Below are 27,403 nucleotides of genomic sequence, written 5' to 3' on the forward strand. Positions count from 1 at the left end.
GCATTGGCTCTGGTGGGGGAACCAGTTTCCAAGGTCGTTGGCTTCTGAGCACTTCTCCAGCCGCCCCGGCTCTCCACAGACCCACCGCAGCCTGGTGGCGGCCCTGGACCCCGCAGTAACAAAGGCTGTCGGGGTGGGGGGCGGGGGGGGAGGCAAAAGCGTGGGGAGGAGCGGCAGGAGATGGGAAGGGCGGGCCCGGCTCGCAGCAGCTGCTGCTTCCTCTCCAAGTCCCTGGAGGGGCCTGAGTCATGGGCCGCTGCCTTGAGTCTGTGAGCTGGGGGCGAGGGTCTGAACACCTAGGTTCTCCAGGGCTACTGGGAGGTGGGGGTGGGTTGAGGGTCCTGAAGACAGAGAGCGAAGGGCCAGGGGTTGCGGCGGGAAAGGGGTGAGTTGGAAAGTCTAGTCCCACACGGGGTCTCTGGAGCGAGGCCCCGCCCCCTCGGGCCCCGCCCCGCGCCCCCTTCCTTTTCCCCATTGTCCTCAGACAAAGCGGTCGCCGCCCCCCGCCCGGCCCCCAGGTCTCTGTCTCCGTCCCTCCTCCTCTTCTCCGTCTTCCCTCCTCCTCCTTTCCTTCCCTCCTCCCCTCCCTCCTGTCTCCGGATCTCCCTCAATCCCACTCTCCTCCTCTTCCTCTCTCCTCCTCCCTCCGGACGCCAGGCTCCTCCGCACCCCCTCCCCTGGGAACCCCGCTGGCTAGTGAGTTGACTGAGGGGCTTCAGACTTGGGGAAGGGGTGTCTCCTCCCTCTGTCCCCGCTCCTGCCCCCAGCCAGGACCTTGGGCTGTCTCCTCTTTGTGCCGAGATTGTCTGTGCGGTCCGAGCTGGGTGGGGATGGCCGGCTATGTCAGGGTTCCGTGAGATCGGAGACCCGGGCATAGGACTCGAAGGTCCGGAGAGCAGAGTCGTGGAGCCGGTGCTCCGCACCCAGGGTCCCGGGCCCGGCCGGTGGGAGAGGCAGGCGGTGGTGGCGGGACGGGTGGGGGTGGACGCCAGGGTTCCGAAAGTCCTCAAGGGAGGGTATTTCCCCCCGACCTGCCTGGGGGCGGAGTGCAGGGCGGAGGGGTGGCGGCTGGGGGCCGGAGAGGCGTGGCCCGAGCGGATCTGGGAGGGGAGCCAGGACCTCCCCGGCCCGCGCTGAAACGCGCGCCCCGCTCCTCCCGCGGAGCTCTATTTCCCCTCTGCCCCCGGAGGCTCCTTGCTCCCCTGGACCTCTCCACTCTCCGCCCCTCCTCACCTCCCCGCCCCCCCTCCTCAGGTCCCACCACCCCTTCTCGGGCGGGATTCCCTGACCTCCCTTCCCACTCTAACCGCCTCTGGAGTAGCTGTGGGGAAACCTCGCCTGACCCCTACTCCCCCGCAACCCCCCCTCCCCCGCCTATCTTTTCTCTCTCCTCCCTCATGCCGGCTTCTTTTTCCGCCTTTCTCTCCTCTCTCATCCTTGGGACTGTGATACCATTAACCGTACATTACCAAATCTGACTCCTGCCTCTTTGCCCTGAATCTCCACTCTTCCTCTCACTGCCACGACCCCACCCCCACTTGGTCCACAGCTTTTTCTTCACTTTCTTAGTTTCCCCCTTTCTCTGCTTTCCGTCTTCTCCCTCTTTCCCTCTGTCTTCACCCTCAGCTCCTTTGCCCATCTCTGTGTCCCACCTCTCCCCCTCTACTTCCTCTCCGCCCACCCCCAGTCTCACCCCCAGGGCCTCTGGAGCCTCTCCTTCCTGTTCTCTGGCCCCAGCGCTCCGCACCCTTACCTCAACGCGGTCATGGCCACCATCCCAGACTGGAAGCTACAGCTGCTAGCCCGGCGACGGCAGGAGGAGGCAGCCCTTCGTGGCCGGGAGAAGGCAGAGCGGGAGCGTCTGTCCCAGATGCCAGCCTGGAAGCGAGGGCTCCTGGAGCGCCGCCGGGCCAAGCTTGGTCTGTCTCCTGGGGAGCCTAGCCCTACACCTGGGACTACAGAGGCTGGACCTCCAGACCCAGACGAGTCGGCTGTCCTCCTAGAGGCCATTGGGCCAGTGCACCAGAACCGATTCATTCGGCAGGAGCGCCAGCAGCAGCAGCAGCAGCAGCAGCAGCAGCAGCAGCAGCGTAATGAAGAACTACTTGCAGAAAGAAGGCCCGGGACTTTGGAGGCCAGGGAGCAGAGACCCAGCCCTGGGGAGATGCGGGATCAGAGCCCCAAGGGAAGAGAGTCGAGAGAAGATCGGCTCAGTCCCAGAGAGGCCAGAGAGAAGAGGATAGGGGGAGCCCGAGAGTCGAGCCCCAGGCCTTCAGAGGCTTGGGACTGGAGGCAGAGCCCAGGAGAGGCTGGAGACAAGAGCTCCAGACTGTCGGAAGCGCGGAAATGGAGGCTGAGCCCGGGAGAAACTCCAGAGTGGAGTCTGAGACTGGCAGAGCCTGGAGAACAAAGCCCGAGGAGAAAAGAGGTGGTGGAAAGTAGACTGAGCCCAGCGGAGTCTGACAACCAGAAGATGGGCCTGACAGAGGCCCATAAATGGAGGCCCGACTCTGGAGAGTCTCAGGAACAGAGTTTGGTACAACTGGAGATATCAGAGTGGAGGCTGAGCTTAGAAAAAAGAAAAGACTGCTCAGAGGAATGTGGGAGAAAAGAAGAGAGGCCAATTCCAATGCTGGCCTCAGAAGAGATTACAGAGCTGTCAGAGACCCTGAGTAGGGAGGCTCCAGACAGCAGCTCTGGAGAAGTGGAGGCAGCAGAACAAAGGTGTAGCCCTGTGCAGGATGGTGAGAGGGGACTGAGGCTGACAGAAGGATGGAAATGGACCCTGAATTCTGGGAAGGTTCGAGAATGGACACCCAGGGACACAGAGACTCAAATTCAGAAACCAGTCCCTCCAGAGTCTGCTGAGAAGTATCTGGGGCCCTTTGGTACAGAGGCTGGAGAAGGCGAGGCTGAGAAGGAGAAGGCGGGGGCTCTGGGCAGGCCTTTGAGAACCCTGCAGAACTGCAGCTCTGTGCCCTCCCCCTTCCCACCAGAGGACGCTGGGACTGGAGGCTCTAGAGGGCAGGAAGAGGAAGCAGTGCAACCCCGGCCCCCACCAGCAGCCCCTCTGTCTCCCCCACCCCCAGCCCCACCTGCCCCCCAGTCCCCTGGGGATCCCCTCATGAACCGACTGTTCTATGGGGTGAAGGCAGGGCCAGGGGTGGGGGCCCCTCGCCGCAGTGGACACACCTTCACAGTCAACCCCCGGCGGTCCCTGCCCCCTGCAGCCCCCACCACTCCTCCCGCCACCCCAGCCACAGCTGATGTTGCAGTCCCCGGAGCTGGGAAGAAGCGGTACCCAACTGCTGAGGAGATCTTGGTTCTGGGGGGCTACCTCCGTCTCAGCCGCAGCTGCCTTGTCAAGGGGTCCCCTGAAAGGCATCACAAACAGGTAGGGAGCAGCTAAGCCAGCTTTCTTTAGAAGCCTGCTCATCGGTTCTTTCTGTACTCCTTTCTTTTTTATATCCCTATGTTCTGGTCTTTCTCTATTCTTTCGTGCTGATTCCTGCCACAACCCTTCCTCCTCTGCACACACACCCTTTCTTCTTGTTGCCCTCCTTTTCCATTCATTTCCAAGCCCAAGAATCCTGCCCTAAATCAAGTGCTGTCTCTGGGTGTGTCTCTCTCAGGGTGTGCCCAGGCTGCTCACTCTTCATTCCCTCAGGCTCTGAGTCCCTCCCTGCCCCCCATTTCTTTCCTTCCTTTCCTCTGAGTCTGGGACACAACCCGTCTGGTGGAGACCTGAGCTGAGGCTACAGCCTAGAATCTATGAAAGCAGGGTCCTCAGATTGAAAGCACACACAGCCTCCCAGGGGAGGGAATGTGGGGCTTCAGGAAGCCTGAAGAGGCACAGGGGGGTGCCTTTGGGGTTCTAGGGGAAAATGGCAGGGAGAAGTGAGTGGAGGAAGTTCTCAGTCCCAAGGCAGAGGGGGCAGAGCCAGTGAGGGGACTACTGGGATGAGGGTGGGGGAATGGCATAAGGCTGGCCAAAGAGAAGACTTTTGAACCCCAAGTCTGCTCCATGGGAGAGGCACACACAGAAGCCATTTGAAGTGGGTGACCTCAGGGTTGCACACCCTCAGCTGGGCCACTGCTTTAAACAGTGCTCCCTTCTCTCTTGGGACAAGAAAAGCCTTCTCTTCTTCCAAAATACCCCCACCCCTCACTCCCCTTCTTCCTTCCTCCCTGGGCTTCCCCTCCCTCCCCAGAACTGGCTCAGCAGTTGGTTTTCCCCTCTCTTCCTGTTGCCCTGGCCTCTCCCTCCCTTTGGGGTAGCAAAAGAGAGAAGTGAATTTGGAGACACTGAGCTGAGAGCAGGGAATACAATGGGAGTTGGGGACAGGGATGGGGGCTGAGGCCAGCAGAGGGTTAGAGGTTAAACTGGAAAAAGGACAAAGTGCAGGAAGTGGGAGCAGCCAGGCTTCTTGCTGTGGCTTCAGCCCAACCCCTTCCTTACACACCAATCAGTTTCCAGCTTGAAAATCTCTAAGGAAAGAGAGGTCCCTGCACCTAACACATCTCCCCAGAGACTGGGAAGCCCTTCATAGTCTCCAGTTGTCATCTCATCTGACGTCCTCAGATTTGTCTTGTGTGTGTGCACGCGCACGCGCGTGCTTTGTCAGTGGGAAACCACAGGGACCAAAGACCTAGATTAAGCTTGCGGGACACTTGATCCCCCAGTTCATCCTCATGTGCAGCTCAAGCTCCCCTCCCTGAGCCATGGTACCTGAGTCTATCCTGAGCACTCTGACTGCTACCCGCCCCTTCCCCTTTGGGCTGGACAGATGTTAGGAGGTAGGCCAGGAACTGCCAGAGTGAGGTGTTCAGACAAGTCACTTCCTATAGAGGTTGGCCTGTGCCTTTGGGGAGGAAGAGCAGAGGGAGGCATGAAATTCAGGGCCCAAAGCTGGGGACCATGTGAGTGCAGGACAGGACCTGTGATGGTGACCATACCTAGGTTAGGGAGCGGGGAAGCCGGAAGCAGATCACCCAAACAGGAAGCCTGGGGTGGGGGCCGGAAGGCTGGTGGGGCTGAGTGGGGAACCGCTGGGCCCTAGGCCTGCCAGAACTGCTCAGGATGTGGTGAGAGAATGAGGAAGCCATGGCTGCTCTAGGGGTGGGGGTGGAGAGAAGCAGCAGAGTTTTCTAGACCCAGACACCTCCCCCTCCCCCCTGTCTCAGGCCTTCTTCCCTCTCTCTGCACCCTGCTCAGCAGGGACTGACATGCTTGTTCCAGCTCTGACCCAATCCACTTGCTCTGGGACCAGAGGACTGCCCCCCCACCCCCTTCCCGAAATAACTCTTGTTTGGAAGCTAAGGCCATCAAATGCATCCTTGCCGTGGGAGAGAAATCCCAGCCCTGTCTTGTGGCTGGTGCCCTTCCCCAGAGGCCCTTCTAGCTGAGAGATGGGCCCCTCCCCTCTTTGGCCCCCTTGTGACTTTATATAGCTGATGGGAGAGGAGCAAGTGAGTCACACCCCTCTGTACTCCCCCCCCCCCCCCCAAACTCCCATGGAGGCTGTGCATTCCTGAGAAGCCCAGTCAGAAGTTGGCTGGGGGGGGGGGGGGTGTGAGCAGAGAAGCAGGATTGGAGAAGAGAGACAAACATGATTGAGAACAAATAAAATGAATCATTTTTCAGAGTGGATAACAAACCATGGAGCTTGTTATCCCAAAAGGGAATGTGAAAAGAAAACAAATGGGTTCCCAGAAGTTTGGGTAAATCTGTCAGTAACAGAACCAGAACTGGTCCTTCTGAAGAATTGGGATATAAGGGATCTGGTTGCTGTCATGCATTTCTACCAGCAGTTCCACAGATAGACTGTGTACCTTCCACACTGGTCCCCAGTGTTGGTTGTCTGTGGGGACCACACCTGAGGTCTGAACCAACTCTTCCTTACTCACCATAGCAACTTTCGTGCTCCTATGGACAGTGGACACAGAATAACAAGTAAATTCTCTGGTAGATTAGGAGGTGGTAAATGATTATGGAAAAAAATTACAACAGGGTAAGTGGAACGTAGACAGCGAGAAAGTTGGGGGAGTGAATATGAACTTTAAATAGGGTGACTGGGAGAGAGGGAGCTATGGGGGTATTTGGGGGAACAGTGTTCCAGGCAGAAGGAATAGCCAGTGCAAAGGCCTTAAGATTGGAGTGCCCCTGTTGGCCTTAGAGGAACTGTGACCAGGGTGGCTGCAGTGGGAGCAGATAGTTGCCTGAGAAGTGGGGGGTAGGGAGAAGTGGTACAGTGGGAGTACCCTGTGGGCCTTAGTCAGGCTCTGGCTTTTCCTCCCAGTGAAATGGGGAGTCAATGCTGGGTTTGGAGCCAAGGAGTCTCTGAGTTCCAGCTTCCCATGGAACCCATATTGCACATTCTGTACAGCCCTTAGCATCCACTTGTCCAGCCACCCTCCCGGTTTCTCTTTTCTCACACCCCAGTCCATGTGGAGACTCAAGGATGCAGGGCCCAAGCCCCAAGTTTCCCAAACAGGTCTTCTGGGAAGACCTGAATAGATAGTCTGGACCTTTCCAAGTAGTTCACACAGAATCCTCCTGTTTGTCTCCTTAATCGCTTTGGCTCCCAGAGTTAATCCCACTCTGCCCCTGCCCCTGAGCTTCTTAAAAGGGCAAAGGGGAAGAGTAGAAAGGGAGTGAGAACATCTGGGGCTCGCCTGCTCTTGGGACATTGTGTTTGTGGAGGATTTCTGCCCCCTCCAGGTCCCCTCTGGCTTTTTGCCTGTGTCTCTGCATGTTTCTCCTGTTGCGCTTTCCACCCCAACCTGTGTTTGCATGGACTTTCCTCTCTGCCCCTGACGCCTCACCTAGCTTCTCTTGCAGGGACTCAAGGGCCCATCTCCTCTCTGTGTTAGGGGAGAGTCTTGTTTCCTCTGGGCTTTTCAGTAGAGTCTCTTCTTCCCTCCCAGGCCCCAGCCCCACTTTGTTGTGAGTTCACTCCAGCTGTAGGAGAGGAGTGAGGGGGGGAGCAGGAGGGCACAGGTGTCCAGGGTTTCTCAGGAACAGCCAAGGGTCTGAGGATGTGGAAACCAAAGTGCTCTTCCTTGCTTTTGCCTGGGACTCCCTCTAGCCACCTATTTCCTGCCAGCTCAAACTTCCTACCTCTGGGAAGCCTTCTTGATTGCCCTCAGGGTACCCAAAGATTCGGTTCTGATCACAGGTGTTATTTCCACGTATTTTCTTTTTACCCTTCTGCCACCCACAGTCTAAAGAGTAGGAAGCTGGGTTCTGTATTACTCACTTCTGCACCTGTGTGAAAGTTCAGGCAAAAGTCTGATGTTTTGGAAATGGTATGACAGAAGAAGGGAAATCTGGGATTGGAGAGCCTATATCAAAAGGAAAACTGGGTGGGATGCCTGGGTGGCTCAGTCGGTTAAGTGTTGGACTCTTGGTTTTGGCTCAGGTCATGGTCTCACAGTTGGTGAGTTCAAGCCCCCTCACGGCTAGCTCCATGCTGACAGCAAGGAGCCTGCTTGGGGTTCTCTTTTTTTTTTTTTTTTTTTTTTTAACGTTTATTTATTTTTGAGACAGAGAGAGAGCGTGAATAGGGGAGGGGCAGAGAGAGAGACACACAGAATCTGAAACAGGCACCAGGCTCTGAGCTGTCAGCACAGAGCCCGACGCAGGGCTCAATCTCATGGACCCCGAGATCATGGCCTGAGCTGAAGTCGGCCGCTTAACTGACTGAGCCACCCAGGCACCCCATGGGGTTCTCTTTAACTCTCCTCACGTTTTCTCTCTCTCAAAATAAACAAGTATTAAATTAATAAATGCATAATAAGTAATATTTATAAATAATTTATTATTATATATTATATTATATATGTGCTATATATATAATAATTAATACATAAAATAATAAAAATTTAGGGGAAAAAAAAGGAAAACTGGATCCCTGGGCCCCAGAGTGGATAGGGAGGGTAAAGTCAGTAGGGTGCCCAAATCCAGCTCCCCTCCCCACCTGGCACGTGCTTCCCTAGGAGCTTTCCCCCGCTGAACTCCATGCTTCCTGCGTTTCTCTCCTACTCTCAGCTCAAGATCTCCTTCAGCGAGACAGCATTGGAGACCACGTATCAATACCCCTCTGAAAGTTCAGTGCTGGAGGAGCTGGGCCCAGAGCCTGAGGCTCCCAGTACCCCCAGCCCCCCAGCGGCCCAACCCGATGACGAAGAGGATGAGGAAGAGTTGTTGCTGCTACAACGGGAGCTCCAGGGCGGCCTGCGCACCAAGGCCCTGATCGTGGGTGAGCGGAGGCTCTGCTGGTCCGAGGACACCCCCTGGTGTTCCTATTGGGCACTGCAGTCCAGGAGGGAAGGGGAGGAATTAATTAATGTTGGTGCTCCTGGAAGAGACTTGGTAGGACCTCTAACCCCACCCACTCCCTTGACAAATGGGGAAACCAAGGTCTTAGAAAGTGAAGTGCACAAGGGATCTCCAGATTTCAAAACCATAACTCTTTCTGTGGTTAAAAACACAAGGTTTTGGTCAGACAGGACTGTGTTTAAATTCCATCTTGTCTCTTACCTGTGGTGTAATCTCCAGGAAATCACCTGCTCTCTGGCCTTATTTTTAGCAATTATGACATAGAGCTAAAAATAACCACCTCCTGGGGTTTACTGAGAGGGTTCAGTAATTTTTATGAAGCATCTTGGAACTATGGCTGGACATTAAATTACTTAAACTCATCTGGGGTTATTGTGTGATTAAACAGGTTGTAAGAATGCCTGGCACAGAATGCAAGCTTAGTGAATGATGGCTGCTGTTACTGTAGTAGCAAGCACTCAGCATGAAAGATATAAAGACTTATCTTCAGTGTGGAGAGTAAGGGGGGAAGGCGGGTGGCAGAGGCCCTCACTCATTCTCTATCATTATTGCCTCCTCTCCCACAGATGAGTCCTGCCGGAGGTGACCCTCTTCCAACATAGGGTCTATACCTTCCCCTTTCCCAGAACTGAAGATCCTGGAGCCCAGAAGATTGAGAACAGAGAAACCCTGAACATGAGCTTGGAAGGGAAGGCAATCGACATCTTCCAACTTGCTTTCCTCATCCTGTTTATAGGGGCAGAGCTAGTTACCCAGTTTCTACATTCACCAAAGGTCTCTGATGTGAGTGCATCAGACATGCTGGTGCACCCTGGGTGATTCAAGAGTGAGCATCAAGTCCTGGGAAGGAGCACAGAGCTCATGGGGGTGAGGGGTTGGGGGGGGGGAGATGAAGCACCTCTTACATCTCCATGGACAGAGTACACTCTCCAGCCTTCCTTTACTCCCCACCACCCCTTGAGGGCTCTTACAATTTAAACACTCATCCTGGGCAGCCTGCCCCCATTCTATTTACAGGCCCCTCTCCTTCCTGTTCCTTAGGTCACTGCCCCTTTGTTTACAGCTCCTGCCACCTCCCTTGACCACCAGCCTGGTTTACAAACCCCACTAGCTCCCAGCCCTACCTGCCAAAGTCCCAGGTTTACAACCACACCTACATGTTGAGTCTATATGGAATCCTCTCCCCTGTCCCTGGCAGCTGCCTCATTGGGGGTGTGGCTTCTTCCACTTTTGCTCAGTCTGTACCTCTGTTTTCCCCAAGAGGAAAGTCTGGGAATCCTAACCCTAACCTTGTACTCCCATTTAGTTATTTAATTCTGTTCCTCCTAGTGGTTCACAATTGAATTGCAAGGGTGTGGAGTGACAAACAATGCACCTCAACTCTTCTCTCCCATTTCTCCTTCCTTATCAACTGCCTGTTTGGGTTTTTTTGTTTGTTTGTTTGTTTGTTTTTGAAGTTTTCCATAATAAAATGGAGATCTCTCCAACTCTCCTGATGCTTTTCCTTCTTTAGAAAAAAAGTATGTGTGTGGGAGGTTCTGTGTTTCTCATACCAAGCCTCTCCCATCTTCCTATTGGCCTTGAAGAGGTAGTGGCTGTGGCTGCAGGAGGGAAAAATGATGGAAGTGAAACAGGAACTCAATACTGACATGAAGAAAGGGCTCTGTAAGAGCCCTGTATCTGTTTCTCGAAGGACTAGCAGGAAAAGGACTGGTTTGAGGAAGGGCAGGAAGAATCCACTAAACTGGAAGTGCCACAAGGGCAAACGATGTCAGTTGGGTTTAATGAAGTAGCCCAGGCCTCACAAAACTATTACTAGATTGAATGACTGAACAAATATGGGAATAGATGAAAATAGCTAAAATATTGGAATTGAAGAATTTCAGTATTTAGAAGCCTGCTAGAAGCAGCCAGCTAGTGTATAACACTGGCTAGTCCAGGGGCATTTACTTCAAGACTTGGGACCATATATAACAAGACTAAAATTGCTGCAAAATATAGTGTATGTACAGAAGTGCAGTTTTCTGAAAAAGAGTCCGCTAGACAATGGGTTTTATACCTAAAGGTTTAAGAGCCATTGATAATTCATGGGTTTGTTGCCCAAGTACACTGAATGTTGGCATTTCAAAGAATTTCTATCTTCTGTAAATGTGGAAGATCTATACATGTAGTTTGCTTATCAAGTCTTTTTTTTTTCTTTCTTTCTAGTTTGCTAAGGTAGTAAAGACTTGTTTGAGTAGTTATAGTCCTACTATTACAGGAGTTTTCTCAGCCTAGTCAGAGGAGACTCCCTTTTACTAAATACAAAATAAGACAAAGTGATCTTAAACACGTACCAAAAGTCTTCAATTTACTAGCAAAGGAACAAGCAAGGTGTTAGAACAATGAGCCAATTTAGAGTGGGTGTGAGTATAGAGGGAAACAATGCTTACATTAGTAGCTAATTAAGTAAAGATCCTAATCTGTTGTAACCCAGGAAAGCAGGGCAGGAAGCTCTGATATGCCTGTGGTGCCCAAAGTCCATCTCAGAAACAGAAAACAATGCATCTAAGAAGTCAATGCTAAGGAGCTACCTGTGGCTGTTGGATTATTTCATTTCCCAAAGGTAGTGTCTGATCAGTCCAGTTAGTCATAAAAGTATGAAACAGGGTCAAACCGACGTCAGATAAGCAGAGAGCAAGATAACAAGTTCTGCTTATTTTTTGATTAAGTGCCACCAGAGAATTCAAGCGGTTAGCGAAAATGTAGAACACAGTTTACACATTCCTTAGTTTGGAGACTTTTAAAAATAACTTTAAGACTGGGGCGCCTGGGTGGCGCAGTCGGTTAAGCGTCCGACTTCAGCCAGGTCACGATCTCGCGGTCCGGGAGTTCGAGCCCCGCGTCGGGCTCTGGGCTGATGGCTCAGAGCCTGGAGCCTGTTTCCGATTCTGTGTCTCCCTCTCTCTGCCCCTCCCCCGTTCATGCTCTGTCTCTCTCTGTCCCAAAAAATAATTAAATGTTGAAAAAAAAATAACTTTAAGACAGCACAAAGAAAAGAGGGAACCTTTGTTTTTTCCCCAAATCCTGTTTCTTCCAGCTTGGAGGTCCTTGCTTATTCCTAACCTGTATTCATTCCTGCTGCAGGTACAGTGCTAACAAAGGTAACTCCTAAACAGCATGGGCTAATCTTTCATCAGCATGGACATGACCTTCCATTTGAAAGAGAATCTCCCCCCACAACACACAAACCTTGCATTATTTTTTGACATATTTTTAACCATAGGACTTACATGTTTTATTATGTATCTTGTCTTCGACCCTCCCTTCGGTAAGGGATTTTTTCTGATTAGTTCTTTGCCATATCCCCAGCAACTAAAATTGTGCTTAGCACACAGCATTTGTTGAATGAATAAGTGAGAGAGGCATCCACAGACCGACCATCAGGGGACGATTGAGGAACTTAGTAGAGGCGGAAATAGAACATTTTATCCCGAGCCTCAGGGGCGGTACCGCGAGGTTTGAACTCGCTCGGCCACCATAGTGCTTAGACCGGAAATGATCGGACGCTTCCGGCCTCGGTGGTGCGGGAGGAAGGTTTGGGGCTGTCGGAAACCAAACCTCAAGGTCCTAAGGCAGGTCCTTTGCGGAGCTGAGACTCCAGCCTAGGACTCCAGGTCTCCGGGCCTCCGACGGGACGGCCGCCAGCGTGGCTGCTCGAGAGAATTCAGGGCCAGGAACGGGGCAGCGTGGGTCACCATGGCGACGCCAGCTGGGCTGGAGCGCTGGGTGCAGGACGAGCTGCACTCGGTGTTGGGGTTGAGCGAACGGCATGTAGCCCAATTTCTGATCGGTACCGCGCAGCGCTGTGCCTCGGCCGAGGAGTTCGTGCAGCGCCTCCGAGACACGGATACTCTGGACCTCAGCGGGCCGGCCCGGGACTTCGCCCTGAGACTCTGGAACAAGGTGTGGGAAGGGGTGGGGCAGGGGAGGGGCCCCAGTTTATTTGTCCTGGTGAGACTGGGCTAACTGTTCTTCAGGGAATTAAATAAGTTCAGTTTACAAGCACCTAGCCTTGTCCGTTGTCGCCTGGGTACTGTGCTAGGTGCTGGATGTCCAGCTGTGGGGAGAAGTTCAAGGACGGTTAAGTGCTACAGAGCAGTGTTTCTTGAACTTTAATATGCAGAGACTCATTCAGGACCCTTGTTAAAGTGCAGATTCCGATTTATTAGTTATGGGATAGGATCTTAATTTTTGCATTTCTAACTAGTTTCCGGGTAAATCCGATAGTCCACAGACTACACTTTGAATAGCGAGGCCAGAGAAGAGAGGTGCTGGGGCACTTAGGTGGCTCAGTGGGTAAAGCGTCCGACTTCAGCTCGGGTCAGGATCTCCCGCTCGTGAGTTGGATAGAGCCCTGCCACCAGCTCTGTGCTGACAACTCAGAGCCTGAATCCTGCTTCGGATTCTGTCTCCCTCTGTCTCTGCCCCTCCCCCGCTCACTCTCTGTCTCTCTCTTTCTCTCTCAGAAATAAATAAACATTAAAAAATTTAAAAAAAAGAGAGAGAGAGAGAGAGAAGTTCTGTGGAAGGGCAGAAAAAGGTAGCAGTACTGATCAAGGCATGTGGGCCCAAAAATTCCTTGAAATTTGTCAGAGAAGGGGAAAGTAGTAAAGGTGTAAAGGTGAGCTTCTAGAGGACAGAACTGTGTATTTCTTGTCTTTGTATTTCTCTCACCTGACAGCACGTTACAAAACAGGTATATGGAAGAGTGAAAGTGTTTGGCATGTTCCTAGAATGGCAAATAGCCTGCTTTAGTTGTCTGGTGAGAGATATGGTGCCTGGTGAGAGATAAGTTTAGAATGTAAGTAATATGAGGGTAGATGATTTATGTTAATCTGTTTAGCATCTCTGGAATCTGATACAGTGCCAGACATATGACAAGCCTTTGCAAATCAATCCTCGTAGCATGTCGGCCGCCAGCATGGCTGCTTCAGAGAATTCAGGGCCAGGAACGGGGCACCGTGGGTCATCATAGCGACACCAGCTGGGCTGGAGCACTGGGTGCAGTGGTATCAGAATGACTTAATCATGAGGAACAACAGAGGCTGAGCAACTGAGAATTGGTTTTGAGAATGCAAAATAAACTCCATGAAGGCAGGGATTTTTGTCTTTTGTTTATTCCTGTGTTCGTACCTAGCAAGTACCTGGTGCATTGGACAGGTTTCAATAAATGTTAATTACTGGATGAACATGGTGTGAAGCCATTGGGAAGAGGGACAATGAAGGCTGGTTTAAGATCAGGTCATTCCTTAAATTTGGAATGGGGCAAACTTGGTGGGCAGAGATCAGGAGTTGCTCACATCCCATTATCTTCCCTCCTACTGAAAGGTACCACGGAAGGCAGTGGTAGAAAAGCCAGCTCGAGTGGCAGAGCGAGAGGCCCGAGCCCTGCTAGAGAAGAACCTATCCTATAAGTTGCTGGAAGACAGTGAGGAGAGCAGTGAGGAGACCGTAGGTAGAGCTGGGAGCAGTGTCCAGAAGAAGCGTAAAAAACGGAAACACCTCAGGAAGAAACGTCAGGATGAAGAGGAAGAAGAGGAGCAAGAGGTTTCTGAGAAGGAGAAGAGAAAGACAGGGTAAGACAGAAGCAGGATGGGGCAGGGGATGATGGGATGATAAACCTTCTAGGAGGCCTTATGTGATCCTTCGGGCTGGGCTGCAGAGGAAGTAAACAGCTGACTGAGAAGCCAGAGTCGGAGGATGAGTGGGAGAGGACTGAGCGAGAGCGCCTTCAGGACCTGGAGGAACGTGATGCCTTTGCTGAGAGGGTTCGGCAGCGGGACAAGGATCGGACTCGAAATGTCCTGGAGCGGTCAGACAAGAAGGTACATAGGAGCAGCATGTTTTGTAAATCCCCAGGAATATTCCTGGTTGGGTGTGATTGCAGAGATAGTAATCTTTGGGAAGACCAGCGATGGCCTCTGGTGGTATTCATCTGTATGGTAAGAGGACCCCTCTGGGTGCTTTGGCTAAGGCGACCCTCTGCTGAACCTGTAGCCCTAGAGATTCCCACTGAGAAGGGACATTTCTTCATGCTATGGTATATCAAAACCTTGTGATTCTAAAGGGGGAGTGACTGTGGCTTTGGGAGATTTTGTCCTCACAGCGCTTTACTCTTGGTTTCTTTTCCTAGGCTTATGAAGAGGCTCAGAAGCGCCTCAAGATGGCTGAGGAAGACCGGAAAGCCATGGTGAGTCCCAGTGTCCAAGAAGCCAACATCAGAAAGCAAAAGGAAAGACTTTCTGATGAAATGGTTTGGGGTAGGGGAAAAAGGACATGAAATACAGCAGGGATGCTGATGGGGTGTCAGGTCCCTGTTGACAGGAGCCTACCAAGGACAGACTTAAGTTGTAGAGGGAAGGAAGCTACACACAAACCCTCCTGACTCCTTAGAATTAAATCACGCTGTGTTCGTAAAGGAAGTGTGAGCTTTCCCTTTTCCTGAGACTTAATGAGATGTAATCAAAAGGCAGCTGGAACATCAAGGGGGGTGGCTGGAGGGCAGGGGCAGGGCAGCTATCCCACTGCCCAGGGATCTGCCTAGGGATATGCTGACCATTCAGCTTGGACACACCTAGTTCCAAATACCTTCCTACCATCTAGTCTCTCTATCCCAGACATGGCCTTGTAATCTTCCTCTAGTTTCCTGAGTTGGTCTTCTTACTGAATGGGGACACAACCCTTGTAATTCATGAACTGAACTTGTTATGGTATAAGTTTAGTTAGGGTAGGTGGTTTTCCAAAGATTTGGTCTTCCCAAGTAAGGTTATACTTTGGTTTCTCAAAAGAATTTTGAGACTCTTGATGTCTTAAGAATGACCTATTAGAACTCAGGTCTCTCCTGACCAAGCCGTCTCATGACCCACCCCACAAAACAATTGTGGTCAGAGAGTACTAAGACATTTGTCTGTACAGGTGTAATGTTTTTATTTGCCAGAATTTAATTTTCCTTTTCTTTTTGAATCATGAAAACTTCCAAACAAATAAGAATGTTGAAAGCATTAGTATAATTAACATTCATATAGACTGGATTCAGAAATGGTTAATTTTTTTCTTAAGTTTTTTTTTTTTTAATGTTTATTTTAGAGAGCGAGCACATGTATGAGCGGGAGAGAGGCAGAGAGAGAGAGGGGACAGAGGATCTGAGGGGGACTCTGTTCTCAGAGCAGAGAACCCCATGCAGGGTTTGAACTCACAAACCGTGAGATCATGATCTGAACTGAAGTAGGATGCTTAACCAACTGAGCCACCCAGGCACCCCTAGAAATGGTTAATAGTGTAGTATTTGCAATGTCTGTGTGAGTGTAGGCTTTTTTTTCTTTTTGAACCATTTAAAAGAGTTTAGACATGGCATTTTATCCTATTAACATGTACCTTCTAAAAATAAAGATATTGTCCTCTAAAGCCACAGTGCCATTGTCACACCCCAGAAGATGAACAGTACTTCTCATGTGTCAACTAGGAACCTGTCCATAGTAAAACTTCCCCAGTTACCCCAAAATGTGTTTAGTAACTGCTTTTCCAAGCAGGAACCCAGTTAAATTTCCTACATTACATTTGGTGTTTCAGACTGTTATATATTTTTTTGTTTCATTCTCTCTCTCTCTCTCTCTCTCTCTCTCTCTCTCATCTTGTACTATGTCCTACATTCTGGATTTATCTGACGCTTATCTTGTGGTATTGAGTTCTTCTATGCCCCACGCTTCCTTTAAAGTGGAAATTGTATCTAAATCTTGCCTCAACTCAGATTAAAAAGTTGTGACAGGAACACCTCTTGGGTGGCGATGTGCACTTCACATTATACCACATCAGGGGGGACATCCTATCCGATGTCTACCTGTTAGTGCAGATATCCTTTCTGCCAACAGCCTTTCATCTAATGGTTTTAGTAGCCATTAGATGCAGATCCTTTCCTGAATCTGCTGTTTCACTGGGGATTGCAGAAAGGTGATTTTTGGAGTTTGACATCCCTCCTACATTTTTTGGCTAACCTTGTTACGTAAAGAAGAGCTTTTCCTTAACAAGTAGGAATGAGCTATCATTCCTTTTTAAAAGGCAGGGAAAATGTTTAATTACTAATTTTCAGAGTAAGGAGTTTGGTGTAACAGCCACCTCACTGGGGGCGAAAGCTTTTTCCCATTCTTTGTGTGTATGTGTGTCACATTGGACTCACGAATTTCTGTTTTGCAGTATTTTACAGTTTCATATCATTATTCTTTTTTTTTTTTTTTTTTTGAGAGACAGTGCATGTGCATGAGTTGGGGAAGGGCAGAAAGAGAGGGAGAGAGAGAGAATCCCAAGCAGGCTTCACTTTGTCAATGCAGAGCCCAATGTAGGGTTCCATTCCACGACGGTGAGATTATGACCTGAGCTGAAATCAAGAGTCAGATGCTTAACTGACTGAGCCACCCAGGTGCCCTATCATGATTCTTTTTGATGTTTATATTGCCCTGGGTTGTTTTGGTTTGTTTGTATGTTTGTTTGTTTGTTTGTTTGTTTGTTTGTTTGTTTTAGTAATCTCTGAACCCAGTGTGGGGTTTGAACTCAGGATCCTGAGATCAAGAGTTCCATGCTCTTCTGACTAAGCCAGCCAGGTGCCCCTCAAATTGCCCTGGTTTTTTGTCCATATTTTAAAAGGATATCTTCTGCTTTACCCATCAGGTTGGAAGGATATTTGATTGTGTACTCACATTAGATCATGAGCATAAACTTTTAAGTCTTCACGGAACGAACAAGAAAAGCCAAGCAATTAAATCGAATTGGAGTCCCCAACGAAAGTGCTTAATGAGGTTTTGCCACCACAGTAGAGGAGGTTGTTGTGATCCGGAGAAGACAATGTTGCCACAGTGGGAGGGCTCAGGATGAGAGCTGAGAAAGGTCTTATGGATGTGGCCAGTCTTTTATTGGTATCCATAATATGTCCTAAAAAGCTCATATCAAAGGAACCTGTAGAAGCCAAATGACACATTGTAGGAGGCAGGGAGAGGTTAGTTTCAGAGAGCTAGGCCTTTCTGATTACATCTTGCCTTACAGAACACTTTCTGATGTTATACTTCCATTTTTTTGTATATAGTGTATTTTTCCCCTTTTCCCAAACCATAGTCATTTGATTTAAGACCAGGGAGCATCTAACAGGCTGAAGATTACCTACTGTTTTTGGCACAGCCAGTGGTTTTCGTTTGAGACCTGTGCTTCTAAATGCTGGTATTAGCCCTTTTGTTTTCCTCCTTTCCACTAAGTTGAATAAAATAATAAGAATATAATCTAAAATATTCAAATAATTGCCCTGATGTATTTGTATTGACAAAGATGGTGAGACTGTCCAGAAGTCCTTCCAGTTGGATCGTGCTGCTAGAAGATAGTGTGTGGGGTCAGTGTGTGGCTTTCAGAGAGGCCCAGCTTGGAGTATACCATTAGGTTGGACATTGCAGAGGGACATTGCCAGCCTGTTGGGGAATTTGTCACTTTTACAGATAGATAAGGAAAGGGGTTGCTATTCTAATAAGATAAGGATTTGGTTGCCCTGTCCTGACCCAGGTCCCTGAGCTGCGGAAGAAATCCCGCCGAGAGTACTTGGCTAAGAGGGAACGAGAGAAACTTGAGGATCTGGAGGCTGAGCTGGCTGATGAGGAGTTCCTTTTTGGGGATGTGGAGCTGAGCCGACATGAGCGGCGGGAGCTCAAATACAAGCGGCGAGTGCGGGACTTGGCCCGAGAGTACCGGGCTGCTGGGGAGCAGGAGAAGCTGGAGGCCACCAATCGTTACCATATGCCTGAGGAGACCCGAGGACAGGTGAGATTAAGCAGAATCAGCTTCAGCCCTGCTCCCCAAGCTGAGGGGAGGGAGGTCTTGAAGGCATTGACCAGGGCTGTGGCTGGCCCCTTCTTTGTCTTGCCTTTCCTGGTGGGCAGGGGTAGTGACTGGGGAGGAGGGGCCTGGAAAGAAGGCATCACCTGTCTTCACATGTCCTCTCCATAGCCAGCACGAGCTATGGATCTAGTGGAGGAGGAATCAGGTGCCCCTGGGGAGGAGCAGCGGCGCTGGGAGGAGGCCCGGCTGGGGGCAGCGTCCCTGAAATTTGGGGCCCGAGATGCTGCCTCCCAGAAGCCCAAGTATCAGCTGGTGCTGGAGGAAGAGGAGACCATCGAGTTTGTCCGGGCCACTCAGCTCCAGGGTGACGAGGTGAGCGGGAGAACTCTGGGACATCCTAAGGAGGTTGGGAAGCTGGCTCTGAAGCTCATGCCCTTCTTTCTCCTTCTCAGGAGCCATCAGGCCCACCACCTCCAACCCAGGCTCAGCAGAAAGAGTCCATCCAGGCTGTCCGCCGCAGCCTCCCAGTGTTCCCATTCCGTGAGGAGCTCCTGGCTGCTATTGCTAATCATCAGGTCCTCATCATCGAGGGTGAGACAGGCTCCGGGAAGACCACCCAGATCCCGCAGTATCTCTTTGAGGAGGTACAGTCATCCACACCCTCCAAGTTGCTGGCCCTTGACAAGCACAGTCCTGTCAGACCTTCTTTTACATGGTGTTTTGAGTAGCTGCTTACCTTTTCGTCTTCAGTCACTTAGTCTTTTCCTCTAAATTGTTAGTTTCTTAAGAATAAGGACAAACCCTTTATGTTTCTATTCTCACTTCCTGCCACAATGTTTGTGTCTAGTTCCATACATGCATGTTGGAAGAACATGTAAGCGGATAGATGGTGGGCTGTGGACCTTCCCATGCCAGCCAGCTCAGCTGTTGCTCCTCTGCAGGGGCCAAAGAACGAAGAGTCAAAGGACTCATTTTCCTTTTTCACCTTCTTTTGTTTTCTATTGCATCTGGGTCTGCCCCAGTTATCTGTCCTGTTCCACCTCAAATCTAGCAGGGCCCGAACATGATTACCCAGACGCTGGGACTCTCAGGGCTGGGTGACAACGCCCTCAGGGGCCCTAGGTGTGCTGTCCTATCCGTTTGCCCTTGTGGTCTGGTTTTCAGTTTCTGTCTGTTCCCTCCATTCCCCCTGCCCTGTCATGAATTTACATCTCTTTCTCTGAATTGTCCTGGGTTCCAGGAGCATATTTAACAAAGGGAAAACCTCTTCTCTTATCATTCAGGGTTACACAAAGAAGGGAATGAAGATTGCCTGCACCCAGCCCCGGAGAGTGGCAGCCATGAGTGTGGCTGCCCGAGTGGCCCGGGAGATGGGTGTGAAGCTTGGGAATGAGGTGAGATATGTGGGGACCGAAGGGTGAGGGGAGCCTCTAGGGTCTGGGACGTAGCCCACACTGCACAGGGCTTCACACCACAGGTCCAGGCCCTGGCACCTCATCCCCTAGCCCTGCACTCCCTTCAGGGAGCACCAGCCCAATTTTGATTGCTAATGGCCCCCTTAACAGGTTGGCTATAGCATCCGCTTTGAGGACTGCACGTCGGAGCGAACTGTCCTCCGCTACATGACAGATGGGATGCTCCTCCGGGAGTTCCTCTCTGAACCTGACCTTGCAAGTTACAGGTACACAAGGGGTCCCCACCTCCCACAAGAGAGCCACCATCTTCTCCTCTACCCCATCTGCTGCCTTCCTCCCCCTTCAGTACCTTCCTGTATCTCCTTTAATCTCTGGCCTTTCTTCTCTTTATTCTTACCCAGCTAGTTTGGCCTTTGTCTTCTGACTAGCCCACCACTTCTTAGATCTTTATGGTGTGGATGGTACTAGGACTGAACTGCAGGCGCCATGGAGATGGGGTAGAAGAGACTGCAGAGAAGTCCTCTCCCTTCCCTGCCCACCCACCGCCCCCCGCCCTGTTGCTTCCAGAGTGTAGAAAACACCAGGATGGTAAAGTAGTGCTGTAGAGACTTGAAAAGCCATGTGAAGACCCTTTGAAGAAACTTAGAATGTTCAGCTTAGAGAGAAGAAACTCAGGGGACACATTCTGGTTCCCTCTAAACATGGGAAGGGGTGTTACCTAGAAAAAAAGATCAGACTTGTTTCACATGACTACAGAGAGTACATGGAGCAACCATGGGAGAGGTTATAGTGAGACGGATTTCAGCGCAATACCAAGAAGCCAAAGTGGTGATCAGAGGGGCTGTCAGTATGCCTGGACCCTCACTCTTGGGCCTTTGGCCAAAGTCTTGGAGTGCCTTGGCCTGTGAATAGTGAGTTCTCAGTGTTGGTGTTGGCCAAGCAGGGCTTTGCATGAACATGTGTTTAGGAGGAGAAGGGATCTGTGCGTGGGCTAGTGGTGGGGTCAGGCCAGCTGAGCAATATGTGCCTTTTTAACTTTTAGGAGGCTATAGATTTCTGGTCCTAGGATATCATATATGGAGCAATAGAACAAATATAATTTGAGCCTTCACATCCCTTGCAAAAATCTCAGAACCCATAGAAGGCTAGCCAGTGTAAGAGTGTTTGGGGCATGGGGTTTTCCCATCAAATCAGCCTGCTTTGTGAAACAGTTGGGGACTACACCAGCATAGTCAGGGTTAGGCACAAAGGGTTGAGCCAGGGGGTGAGCTCCTGCAGGCTTAACTGTCACCTGGAAATCCAAAGACTGGAGCAAGGATAAAGAAGCATGGCACACATGTAACTAAGGAGGAAACCAAGAAGCCTGCAAGGTCCTTTAAGTTTGGGGTAGAAAGACTTAACCGCTCCCTCTCTCCACAGAGAGGCAGCAGGACCAACAGGGACACACCACAGCAGTCCATTGGGAGCCTGGGAACTTCTGGGCTGTTCAGATCGTGGTGGCTCAGATCTGTCTGTTCATCCCCAGCCAGCCTGGGGAGCCCAGCCTTATTTGAAGAGGCCCTGCTCTCACTTTTTTTCTGCTTTAAAACAGATATCCTTACTTCTGTTGACTCTGACAGACCTTTGACTCTGATCCAGAGAGGATTGTCTGACTTGTCCTGGCCTTGGCTTCCAGCCTCCAGATCTTGGTTATTGTTGTCTGCCAGGCTGGAATAGGCTGCAGACCCTGGGGTCTTGACCTTCTTTAACCTTTTGTTGGTCTTCCTTAACTGGGGTGATTGGCTTCTCCTTGGAACTCCCTCCTCCCACATTCACCTTTGGGCTCTTTACTTCCATTTGTGCCCTTATCCAGGGCACTCTAGTGTCCTCTCCTACAATGCCCAGCTTTCCTTGCTCACTACTCCCCTGTTCTTTCCCCAGCGTGGTGATGGTAGATGAAGCTCATGAACGGACCCTACACACAGACATTCTCTTTGGGTTGATCAAGGATGTTGCTCGCTTCCGGCCTGAGCTGAAGGTCTTGGTGGCTTCAGCCACACTGGACACTGCCCGTTTTTCCACCTTCTTTGATGATGCCCCTGTCTTCCGAATCCCTGGACGCAGGTTTCCAGTTGACATCTTCTATACCAAGGTGCTCCCCTCAGGGAGGATGGACTTAAGTGTGAGGCACCAAAGCTTGAGCCTTTGGAGAAGGCTGTTCTAAAGATGGAAGGGGAAATGGAGAGTCCAAAGGGGAACTGGGATAAAGTGGTTACTGAGCTGGGAGAAGAGGAAGAGGTTTCCTGAACAGATGGCCTTCCTGTGACCCTTCTCCTCCTCATCCCCAGGCTCCAGAGGCTGACTACCTGGAAGCTTGTGTGGTGTCTGTGCTGCAGATCCATGTGACCCAGCCTCCCGGGGATATCCTGGTGTTCCTGACAGGACAGGTGTGAGGTGTAGGGGAGGGATGATGATGTGTGTATCCCAGGGGAAGACAGAGCTGGCATGTCAGCTGTATGTCACTAGACTGTTCTCCCCATCCCAAATCTAGGAGGAGATTGAGGCCGCCTGTGAGATGCTCCAGGATCGCTGCCGCCGCCTGGGCTCCAAAATCCGGGAGCTCTTGGTGTTACCCATTTATGCCAACCTGCCTTCTGACATGCAAGCTCGAATCTTCCAGCCCACACCCCCTGGGGCACGAAAGGTTAGTTGGAGAAACCCACACAACTAGTAATGGAAAAGAGAGTATGTGCCTGCCCTGTGCAGCATATGTCCTGGGCAGTGTTACAGCTACAGGGTTCAGTAATAGTCCCTCACTTCCAGAGCTGGAGAGAGAGAATAATTCAGCATGAACTGAGACATAGCCAAATACATGATCTGTTAAGTAGCACTGTAGGGGTGCAGAGGAGGAGGGAGGTCCTTGGTGTGCCAGCAGGTTAGATTTGATCTGGACCTTTAAGAAAAATGGTGGGGAATATCAGAGCAAGGCCTAAGGTGAGTTTGAGATCAGAGCGTTATCTAGAAGGCTGAGTGGAAAGTTCACAAGGTGAAAACTTTGGACTGATATTAGGGAGGGCCTTTCATAGCAGTTGAAAGCATTTGGACTTTAGACGATTGGGTGGCATTCAAAAGGTTTTGAGTAAAGATGTAACTTTCATTCAACAAATATTTAACAAGCTCTCCTACATGCCAGTTACTGTTCTAGGGAACGAAGATACAGTGATGAACTAAGTCCCTAGCCTCCCAGAGTTTATAGTCTAACAGAGGTTAGGAGACAGTGGACACGTAAATACACAATGCTGATTTATGACAAATGCTAATGCTGTGGAGAAATACAGTGCAGCTTGGGAAGATGGAGACTGACTCTAGGGGGTGGGAGTGAGGAATGGCAGGAAAGTATTTTCCTTGGGGTGTAGGGAAGGCCTCTCCCTCTCCAGTAAGGTGAAAGGGAAGCTGAGGCCTGAACCTGGTGAGGGAGGGAGCCAGGCTGATAATCTGGTAGATGAGTGTGTCCAGCAGAGGTAAGAGCTTATGCAAAGGACCTGAGTGAGGAGTATGCTCGGACCAGCCTGGGAGCCTGGCTGGGAGCCCTTACTCAGAGGTAAGGTCAGAATGGTAGCCAGGGCTGGAGGACTGAGGGCCTTAAGGGACTTGTATATAATTCTCAAGTAGGCAGGAAGCCATTGAAGGATGGGGTTAGAGACGTGACAAGTTAACATTTTTAAAGAACCATCTGGATGCCACATAAACAGGGCTTGGAGTAAAGCCAGGAAGACACATGAGGAGGCTCTTGCAGGAAGTAGTGGGGGAGGGTGAATGTGAAAGTGGTGTTGGACAAGATGGAGGCAGGGACCTGGACCCACCCTCTCCCATTTCTGAAAAAAGTTCTAACTCCTCCCTATTCCCTTTCCACATCATGTCCCTGTTTATCCCTACTTCTCCCTTGTCCCTGCCTGGCCTTGGACCCCTCTCCTGCCTTTGGATATAAATCCCCTCAGCTCTTGCCCCTTGTCTGCACCTACTTGTCTACTTGAATCTTCCAGGATTACTTTTTCTAGGTAACTTGGTGGGTGGGGTCCCTGGGTGATTCTACATCCTTTCACTCAGGTGGTTGTGGCAACAAACATCGCTGAGACATCACTCACCATTGAGGGCATCATTTATGTGCTGGATCCAGGGTTCTGTAAGCAGAAGAGCTACAACCCTCGCACAGGCATGGAATCCCTCACTGTCACACCCTGCAGCAAGGTCAGCCTGATTGGGCTCTAGCAGGGTCTCCATGGGGAAGGTTCAACTCAGAAACCTGTGGGAGCTTCTCAGAGGACAGGAAATAAGCAACCTACATCCTCTCAGATTTCTTTTTCTTTTTTTTTTTTTTTTTTAACCATTTATTCACTTCTGAGAGTGAGAGAGACAGAGCATGAGCGGGGGAGGGGCAGAGGGAGAGGGAGACACAGAATCAGAAGCAGGCTCCAGGCTCCGAGCTGTCAGCACAGGGCCCAACGCGGGGCTAGAACTCAGGGACTGCGAGATCATGACCTGAGCCGAAGTTGGATGCTCAACCGACTGAGCCACCTAGGTGCCCCCTTTTTTTTAAATGTTCATTTATTTTTGAGAGAGAGAGACTGAGTGCGAGTGGCAAGGAGGGGCAGAGAGAAAGGGAGATACAGAATCCAAAGCAGGCTCCATGCTGTTAGCACAGAACCCAACGTGGGGCTCAGACTCACTAACCATGAGATTGTGACCTGATCGGAAGTCGGATGCTTAACCGACCAAGTCACCCAGGTGCTCCCATCCTTTCAGATATCTTGCATAAATGTTGCCCTTTGTCTTTTCCCTCATCAGATTGTCAGCTGTCCTGCTTCTCCTTTCTTTCCAGGCCTCAGCCAATCAACGAGCTGGTCGGGCGGGTCGGGTGGCTGCAGGGAAGTGCTTCCGCCTGTATACCGCCTGGGCCTATCAGCATGAGCTGGAGGAAACCACTGTGCCAGAGATCCAGAGGACCAGCCTGGGCAATGTTGTGTTGCTGCTCAAGAGCTTAGGTTATTGGGGTCCCCCAGTTTTCCTGAGAGGAGGGAGGTGGGGTTAGAGTCACTGGTCCTTGCAGAGAAACTGTCTATTCCCTCACATCTTTCTTTAGGGATCCATGACCTAATGCACTTTGATTTCCTGGACCCTCCACCATATGAGACCCTGCTGCTGGCCTTGGAGCAGTTGTATGCTCTGGGAGCCCTCAACCACCTTGGGGAGCTCACCACGGTGAGGTGGGAGGGCAGCATGGGCTGGGCAGGATGAAGGGATTGGGGGTAACCTCTTGAATGGTGGAGAGACACCTGAAGGAGGACTGGCCTCAACTCTCTTTCCTTCCTTAGTCTGGTCGAAAGATGGCAGAGCTACCGGTGGATCCCATGCTATCTAAAATGATCTTGGCCTCTGAAAAGTAAGCAACCCTCACCCTGCCCAAACCCCCAGCACACAAACCAGCTGTGCCTCTTTCTGTCTCTTGGGGCCATCTTTGTTATCTTGCTTTTTTTCTCTACTGTATTATTCTTTAACAAGTAAGTTAGAAAGCTCTTACTGCCCCTTTTGAGGCTCACAAGGGGCAGTAAGACACTGTCTTGCCCTTCCTTGATCGTGATATGAAATGGATAAGATTGACTAACAGAAAATTTGGGGGCATGAATGGATGTGGAAGTCCCTTCACACCTGTGCAGAGTGCTATTTGTGGACTGGTTTGGGGACTTACTCGCTCCTAAGGTTTCAGACTGTAACATTCAGATGTAGTTGTGGAGGGATCACCTTTAAATGCCATTCCCCTGCCATGGTTGAGGTCAGAGGTGATTACATGAAGTGCTGTCTTTCCCTGATGCACACAATACACACCTTCCTCCTATAGAACCCTCAGAAGTCCCAAGTGCTTTCCTGTCCCCACCTCCAAGGATAGCCCTCCTCTGTTGTTTCATGTCCTCGACACCCATATTGCCATTGCTGCAACCAGAATCTGTCTGCTCTGGTTTGTAGCCATTATCCTAACCAACAGTTTCCATGTGAGGACATAGCTACACAGTGATCACTTTTCCCCTCACTGTGTGTCTGTTCCTGTGTGTCTTCCTTTGAATCCTCATGTTTTCCCCTTCCTGCCCCAGGTATAGCTGTTCAGAAGAGATCCTGACAGTGGCTGCCATGCTCTCTGTCAACAATTCCATCTTCTACAGACCCAAGGACAAGGTCGTCCATGCCGACAATGCCCGTGTCAACTTTTTCCTCCCTGGTGGGGACCACCTGGTTCTGCTAAACGTTTATACACAGGTCACACTGGGCATGGATGATGGGAATGAGGGAGACATGAGGGGAGACTCTGGTTCTGCTACTTACCCCCCCACTTCTACCCCCTTTTTTTAACCGTCTTCACAGTGGGCTGAGAGTGGTTACTCTTCCCAGTGGTGCTATGAAAACTTTGTACAGTTCAGATCAATGCGCCGAGCCAGGGATGTGCGGGAACAGCTGGAGGGGCTCTTGGAACGAGTGGAAGTTGGTCTCAGCTCCTGCCAAGGGGACTATATTCGTGTACGCAAGGTCAGCATTTCTTTAGTCTGCTGTTCCCCACACCCCCTCAATCTATGGAGCAAGCTTCTCCAGCGGCCTGCAGTCATCCCTCCAGCCTGAGGATATGTCCTCTTCCCCTGTGGAAAGTGTGCTCTTCTGTGCTTTCTCCCCCCACGCTAATGAAGGTTCCTTCTCAGTGGGTTCTTCATGCATCCTTTACCTTTCTAGTTCTCCAGAAGCCTGAACTAAAAAGGTAGTGAGTGCTTAGGGTGCTTGGATATCTGGCTTTCTGGTTGACTTTCTTTCCTGTCTGCCCCTAAGGCCATCACAGCTGGTTACTTTTACCACACGGCGCGACTGACTCGTAGTGGCTATCGCACAGTCAAACAGCAGCAGACAGTGTTCATTCACCCCAACTCCTCTCTCTTTGAGGAACAGCCACGCTGGCTGCTCTACCATGAACTTGTCTTGACCACCAAGGAATTCATGAGACAGGTGAGGGGACCTTCCCCTGCCCAGGAAGGTGATGTGTGGGGCGGTGGGATCCTAGCAAGCTCAAAATCCAGATTCAAGTTGCTGAGACCAGCAGAGAAAGGAAAACACATTGATTTAAGGTAGGATAAAATAGAAAGACATTGTTTCTAACAGCTGTGTCAGCATCTACTAAGATCTGCATACTCATTCAATGAATTAGTGAATGAGAATGCCTGTTGTCTCAGTATTTTCAGATGCTGGGGTGAGAATGGTGAACAAAGCAGATGTGGTCTCTGTCATGAGTGTAGTTTATATAGCTTTATGATCAGATTTTTTAGGGATAGTTTGCTTGGGATCCTGAATGACATGTAGAGGTGTGTCTGCCTTTGGGGTATATAGTATTAGAATCTGGCACCTTTCCCCTAGCCCTGTAGTTAAAGGTGGAAAAAAAAACTTTTTGGTCAAACACGTACATTATGAATCTAGGTTGGAAAAAGGGGAACCCTGCTAATTTTTTTTATCTCTTCTAGGTTTTAGAGATTGAAAGCAGTTGGCTTCTGGAGGTAGCTCCCCACTATTATAAGGCCAAGGAGCTAGAAGATCCCCATTCTAAGAAAATGCCAAAAAAAATAGGCAAGACACGAGAAGAGCTAGGGTAAAGAGAAGGGAACACAAACAACCCAACGCCAGCTCCTTTCCTTTCTGTAGTATTATTTAATATCTATTAATAAAAGTATTTTTGGAATAAAGCTTGTAGGAACTTTTGAGATGCAGAGAAAATGACGTGGAAATTCTC

The 27,403-nt window shown here is 50.5% G+C and overlaps 2 protein-coding genes across 4 annotated transcripts; both read left to right on the forward strand.

Annotated features, from left to right (window-relative positions):
• The first annotated feature begins 307 nt into the window (after positions 1 to 307).
• Positions 308 to 9,624, forward strand: PPP1R18 (protein phosphatase 1 regulatory subunit 18). 3 transcript variants are annotated; one of them, XM_040464757.1, is made up of 4 exons: positions 308 to 696; positions 1,688 to 3,394; positions 8,051 to 8,261; positions 8,908 to 9,624. In XM_040464757.1, the coding sequence occupies exons 2-4, from the start codon at positions 1,766 to 1,768 to the stop codon at positions 8,925 to 8,927; spliced, it is 1,860 nt and encodes a 619-aa protein (XP_040320691.1). In that variant the 5' UTR covers positions 308 to 696; positions 1,688 to 1,765; the 3' UTR covers positions 8,928 to 9,624. The 3 variants fall into 3 exon arrangements, with proteins under 3 accessions (XP_040320691.1, XP_040320692.1, XP_040320690.1); XM_040464758.1 differs by having other exon boundaries at positions 1,700 to 3,394; XM_040464756.1 differs by lacking the exon at positions 308 to 696 and having other exon boundaries at positions 984 to 3,394.
• Positions 9,625 to 11,814: 2,190 nt separating this feature from the next.
• DHX16 (DEAH-box helicase 16) lies at positions 11,815 to 27,380 on the forward strand. The gene is made up of 20 exons (XM_040464799.1): positions 11,815 to 12,286; positions 13,712 to 13,959; positions 14,046 to 14,208; positions 14,517 to 14,573; positions 17,921 to 18,175; positions 18,362 to 18,565; positions 18,646 to 18,837; positions 19,477 to 19,587; positions 19,759 to 19,874; positions 21,529 to 21,739; positions 21,936 to 22,034; positions 22,139 to 22,291; positions 23,695 to 23,835; positions 24,467 to 24,629; positions 24,728 to 24,846; positions 24,960 to 25,027; positions 25,734 to 25,896; positions 26,002 to 26,163; positions 26,455 to 26,628; positions 27,138 to 27,380. Exons 1-20 carry the CDS (start codon positions 12,080 to 12,082, stop codon positions 27,264 to 27,266), a joined length of 3,135 nt encoding a protein of 1,044 aa, XP_040320733.1. The 5' UTR covers positions 11,815 to 12,079; the 3' UTR covers positions 27,267 to 27,380.
• Positions 27,381 to 27,403: the final 23 nt, after the last annotated feature.

This window comes from Herpailurus yagouaroundi, unplaced genomic scaffold (genome assembly GCF_014898765.1).
Source record: "Herpailurus yagouaroundi ecotype Mexico unplaced genomic scaffold, PumYag 511, whole genome shotgun sequence".
Taxonomy (NCBI): domain Eukaryota; kingdom Metazoa; phylum Chordata; class Mammalia; order Carnivora; family Felidae; genus Herpailurus; species Herpailurus yagouaroundi.